Raw genomic sequence first — 6,097 nt, 5'->3', positions numbered from 1 at the left:
TACATTTCCTTTTTTTTTAAGTAAGGGAGACAGACATAGGAACCATAAAGTAAACCACTACTCCCAGACCCCAGATGTCCCCAGCAAGCCCATCATACACTGTTCCTAAGGAATTCAGGTGCACAACATGCAGCAGTACCACAGAAGGCCACCAGCTTCTCCCCAGCACTCAGTTGGCTACTCATGCCAAAATCACTTACTTTTTAAAAAAACATGAAACGCTTCTCGAATTTGAGTGTCATCCTTCCACAGGGGCCATGCTAAGCTTCTCTGTATCGTTCCAGATTTAGTATATGTGCTGCTAAAGCGAGCACCAAAATTACTTATTTCATACCCACTGGTTGTCCACCGTAATGTTTTCTGTTGTTAATTACCTGTGTCTCTTTCCTTTTTTTGTGACAATACTGGAGAACGCATACTACCTGCTTGAATAGTTTGTCTATAGGCCTCATCCTTCTGCAGAATCTAAACGATGACATAGTACATCTGTTGTGGCACTCTGTACTGACCTGGCTCACCTACGAGGCATGCGCCATGACGATACAGGTGTTGTGTAAGGTCAGTGGTGTGGTAGAGTGTGATAACGTTGGGATGGTCTAAAGCTGTTGTTATCTCAACCTCATACATGGCAAAGCAGGCTTTCTTCTTTCCCACTTCAGGATTTTACCACTGTCAGCTTATGTTGGCCTGTGTAGATCTTGTCTGCTGAACCTGGGGCCTGAGGACCTGAAAGAATGGGGCAGACTTTACTTCATTTCCAGTGTACTTTATACACAAATATAGCAAAGAATGCAATGATCCAGGGAAGGTTGTTTGATTTAAAAGACATGTAAAGATGCCAGGAAGCACATACTAAATATGAATAGAGCAGCCCTTTCCCAGAACTTTCCCAGGACAGAGCAGTTTAAACACAATTGTCTGGCGTGTACTGTAGATTATATCTGGGACAGCATAAAAGAAAGACTGAAGGCCATATCCAGATTCAGGGTAAACTGAGGCAACACTCAACTTTTCCTTTCACCAGATTTGGGTGTTATGTTCTGACATCCAACAAGAATAAACTTGTCTTGTAAATTGGATGTAAATGTTTACACAGGAGGAACAAAATCACATCCAAGAACAAAATGTATATGAGGTAATAATGCCCTCTGCCTTTTTCCTGTAGCCTCTCTAACAGTTCCCAAAGTCACTGTTCACCATGGGTCATTCCTTTGACCGTGTTTCAACACACCGCTACCTATGTCTCTATGAGGAGGACCAGGCCGACTTCATCCCTCCAAAGGCACCTGGGCCAAGCAAGTTTTGTGATAACAGTCTTGGGTTCTTTTTGTTTTGTTTTGTTTTTTCAAGACAGGGTTTTTCTGTGTAATTTTGGAGTCTGTTCTGGAACTCTCTTTGTAGACAAGTTGGCCTCGAACTCACAGAGGTCTGCCTGCCTCTTCTTCCCAAGTGCTGGGATTAAAGGTGTGCACTTCCACTGCACATATCAAACCAGCCAGGAATCAAACCTAGAATCTTCTGATCCGTAGTCAGACGAGTTATCCATTGCTCCCTGGCCCAGTGCTGATGATAGTTTTCAAGGGTGTGGTCATTAGAGATGTTGGCCTTAAGGTCCTTCTCCATCACCATCCCTCCCTTGGCAGAAATATTTAGCAGCAGCAACAGCTAAAGAAGGCAGATGAAGAAAATTAAAATCAGATCTAGGAGAGTCTATATCTGTAAATCCTTACACTAAAAATCAGAGATATCTCAAATAAACAACATAATGATGTACTTGATGCTCATATGAAAACGAAGACAAATCAAACCCAGAGACTGCAGAGAGAAGTAATAAGAATCAGAATTGAAAGTAATGAAATGCCATCCACAAGAGCACAATGATCAATAGAAAAAGGAGGTTGCTAACTGTGATAAGAAGTACCAACGTACTTGTGGCAAAAAATAATTTTAAAAACAAGAGAAGACATAAGTTTAGTAGCCTCAGACACAGAAGACAGTGACAGGACAGGGGTGTCAGCGGAGGCCACAGATCAGCAGGGAATATTTTGAAAACTTATACTTCACTATCTGGAAGCTTTTAAACAGATGGGTGACTTTCTAGACAGAAGTGACAGTCCAAAGTTAAACCTTAGGATATGGAATACCCAAGCAGATAAGTGACAACGAACAAGATTGAAATAACAAAATAAAGAACAGAAACCACACGAAAAAGAACAGCCTAGTTCAGTCAGGGCCACTGATGGGCTTTGCCACTGCCTGGAAGAGTTCTCATGAGTGCATCTGAAACATAGAAAGGGTAGGAACTTCCAGACTCATCATGTGAGGCCAGGGTTGCCCCAGAGTAGAAATTAATGAAGACACAAAAATGGCAGCAACAACAAAAAGCTGGTCTCCTTGAGGAACATACGTGGGAAATCAGAAGGAGCCTCATCCATCTAGGAGACCTGAAAACAAGGCATTTTGGTAAAATTACCAAATGTTCAGTTGTCCGTCACCCTGGAACCAATCCCGCCCTCCCCATGGAAGGTAACATCACCTGTGTGTCCCTCTTCCATCCAATGTGTTAGGACTTGAGTGGCATCTCCTGCCCCAAGGACCATGCAGGCAAAGCTGGACTCAGGCTTTGTACCTTGCTGAGTGTAGTGCCAAGAGTCTCTTTGGTAGCCCAGCATAGAGTCATACAGGCAGTAAAGGCACCAAACTTGGCCAGCCTGCTGCCTGGGGCCATAAAGTGTCACCAGCATCAATGTCCTAACAGAGTGTCAGAAGGAAAACACCTTGGATCTTTGTGTGAGATAATGTTGAAAATAGTATCTTGGGGTATACTAGAGTGTGGGTCTAAGGAGGGGTATGAATCTGACCCCCTAAGTGTCTCTGACTTTTCCCAGAAGGTGAGAATGTGACAGGAGACTGTGGACCACCCAAATGAACACCCTCGCTGTCAGACAGGGGGGGTCTCCATTGTTTTCCCACCAATAGATTCTTATCCATGACCGTTCTTGGAACCAACTCCATCTGAGTTCGACCTTCACACATTCCAGTCTTCACCTTGCTTCACTCAACACACAGATGCTGGGCCTCACCTGCACACTCCCGGATGCCCTGGGGCAACGTGCACACCATGGCATATGCTGGCTGCACATGGCTCCTGTGAAGCAGTAGAACAGGGTGGGGAGTCTTTGGGGCTGGGATGGAGACAGGCACAAGGTGAGTTAGAGGAATTTTGAGACGTTTCCAGGAGGGAAATCACATGAAGTATGAAAACTACCTTGTTTGGAATGGAAGTCATCTCTAGTTCAAGCAAACTTCACTAGTGTCAACTGTGCATGAGGTACATTGGGAGGTGTGTGTGTGTGTGTGTGTGTGTGTGTGTGTGTGTGTGTGTGTCTGTCTGTCCAGATAAATAGTACAGAAGACTGCATCCATAGACATAACTCAGGTTGCAAAGCAACAAGCACCAATAATAGTGCCGGGTGAGTTGTGAAGGTTTCTGATCTTGGTGGGTGTAGGAAGCAAGCTGTCCAATGAGCCAGGGTGGTGCTGAGAGCTGCACCATAACCAATGGACCCACCTGTTCCCGTACACTCTACCTTCCCTGTGAGCACAACATGGACACTTCCTGTAATCTCATTCTTCTGTTTCTGCCTCCAAGCTGGTCAGCAATATTCATCTTGAACACATACCAACTGGTCATGTCCTCTGGGGGTCCTCTGCTTCTGTGGCGCTCTCTCTTCTAATGACTGACAGGTACCCCTGGAGACAGGAAACTGGGCTGACCATCTCTGTGCATGGAAGGTCTTCTGAGGCTTGTTTTCCTGATGGTCACCAGCACTTCGTGGATCCCTGTTTACAGGATACCCGAGTTCCACGGAGCACTTCACTTTATTGGCACAACTGTGGCGTCACCGGCCATCATGAATCTACCTAGAGGGCACAGTCAGGATGGTCATGAGCTCAGACCTGCCTCCCAGAGCCCTTTCTCTGTCCTCGGCGTCCCAGGGGATCTGAGAAGGGCATGGCATGCCCTGTCCTCCCCAGTCTTCATCTGCAGACACAGGAATGCTTGGCCCTTAGTTTCAGCCTGTGCTATGGACACAGCACTTGACACCAAGCTTGGGGACCTTAATCCGTTCCCCAGGACCCACATGGTATAAAGACAGAACTGACTCCTGCAAGTTAACTTCCATACATATACAGTAAATATTTTTTCTTTAAAGAAAAAGACATCAAGGGGGGGTGCGGCCTAGATGCAGAAGTGCATTGTTGCCTCTCTACCTACCAGTTACCATGGCTGCCTCCACAGTGTGTATAGCTCACAGGCAGGATTTTATTGTTGCCTAGGTGCTCCCTCTTTTCAGTTGTCACGCAACAACATAAACTTCTCAGTCCTTTAATAATCCTACTCTGTATGCTCTTCCAAACCCGCCTTTTAAAGGGGACTCTGGGTGCAATCCGGCACTGGCTATTGATACGTCCCTGGGGTGTTTTTGGGGAGGGTGAGCTGAGGTCTTTTTCTTGTTCAGTAGGACCCTCACCCTGGTCCTCCTTGCTGGAGAATGGAGGTGGTCTATCCCGTGAGCTCATGTTGTTCTTTGAACCAGTTGCAGTCATACTGTGGGACTGTCCCCTGAGCTACTCCTGAGGTGAGATTTGTGGGAGAGATAGGCTCATCTTTTCACTTGGCGTGTTGGTGTTCTCACACTGGACTTTCTCCGTAAAGGCGTGATGAGATAAAGCATCCCATGAGGACACCTTGATCTCTGAATTGTTGGTGTCAGCTTTGGACACATCCAGGGATGCCTGGTTGCAGTGAGTTCCCGGTGGTTTGTACACTGAAGACATTTGGGTACATATTCTATCTGAGGTGTTGCTGCTCTCTGTATCCCCCCAGGAGCTGCTCATGAAGTGAGCCTCAAGGACATGGTAGCCATCACCTGATCAAACTTCTTCTCCTGTAAAGCTTCCTTTATCTCCCGTTGCTTATATCCCATTACACCCATGATGACCATTACAGTGGGGTCTGGGTGGCTGTCGGCACTCTCTCTGAAGGACCTTCACTGCCATGCTTTAGCCATGGAAGGCTCACAGCATCATCTATTCTTGGTCTTTGTCCAGGGTTTACAGTTAATAACTTGGCAATCATGTCCCAAAGCTCTGGTGACAGCTTGAATTGAAGAGAATACTTCCCTGCCATGATCTTCTGTTTCAGTCCGGTATAAGTATTTCCCTGGAAAGGCAGGCACCCTGTGGACATATAGTAGAGCACAACACCTAGACTCCAGATGTCAATTGCAAGGCCATTGTAGCCTTGACCTTCAAACAGTTCTGGGGCACAATAAGGGAGGATCCCACAGAAAGCTGCCAGCCTCTGTCCCATGAGAAGTTTGGTGCCTAAACCAAAATCACTAAGTTTTATATTTTCTTTGTGGTCCACCAGAATATTTTGTGGTTTTAAATCCCTGAGGGTGATTCCTTTTTGGTGACAGTACTTGAGGGCAGATACCATCTGTTTAAATAGCCTCCAGGACTCCTCTTCTGGTAGGTAGCCGAATTCCATAATCCTGTGCATTAGCTCTCCACCCGTGGCATGTTCCATAACAATGTAAATGTTATTTGTGGTGTCTATTATGTGCAAAAGTTTAATAATGTTCGGGTGGTCAAGGTTTTTCATAATTTCAATTTCTGATTTGATGAATGTGTTCCTTCTGCCTTTTGGAAGAATTTTTACTGCTACCCTTGTGTGGGTAAGTAGATGGCTAGCCAGTTTTACTTCCCTGAATCCTCACTCAGCCAAGTGTTGTCAAGATTTCATAGTGTTCTTTTAAAACCTTTTCACCAAAGGGGTGGGACTTTAGGTCTTGAGTTCTTTGCCACCTCCTCATCTTTGTTGATGGTAGTATCAACACCAACTAGTGATGCAAGATAAAACTTAATTAAAAGTGGGTCTTGGAGAAACATTTATAGCTATACATTCCTGCAGTACAAATTGTTTATTAACAATATTAGTAAGAGGGTTGGAAGCCAGCATAGAAGGCACAGCAACAGATGGCGTCCATCCGTGGCTCCGTCTCAGAACTGTATAAGCTTATCCAGTTCA

At 45.4% G+C, this 6,097-nt stretch overlaps 1 protein-coding gene and 1 non-coding gene across 2 annotated transcripts; both read right to left on the bottom strand.

Annotated features, from left to right (window-relative positions):
* Positions 1–207: 207 nt before the first annotated feature.
* Positions 208–314, bottom strand: LOC119816003. Its single transcript, XR_005285662.1, has one exon. It is a non-coding gene; the product is annotated as a U6 spliceosomal RNA (small nuclear RNA).
* A 4,584-nt stretch (positions 315–4,898) lies between these two features.
* LOC119815162 (sperm motility kinase-like) lies at positions 4,899–5,882 on the bottom strand. The gene is given in 3 exon segments (XM_038331347.1): positions 4,899–5,041; positions 5,044–5,788; positions 5,790–5,882. Coding segments are annotated over 3 exon segments (981 nt in total).
* Between the last annotated feature and the right edge of the window lie 215 nt (positions 5,883–6,097).

This window comes from Arvicola amphibius, chromosome 5 (genome assembly GCF_903992535.2).
Source record: "Arvicola amphibius chromosome 5, mArvAmp1.2, whole genome shotgun sequence".
Lineage (NCBI taxonomy): Eukaryota > Metazoa > Chordata > Mammalia > Rodentia > Cricetidae > Arvicola > Arvicola amphibius.
Note: the sequence above shows the minus strand (reverse complement) of the source record. Positions and strands in the feature narration are given on the sequence as shown.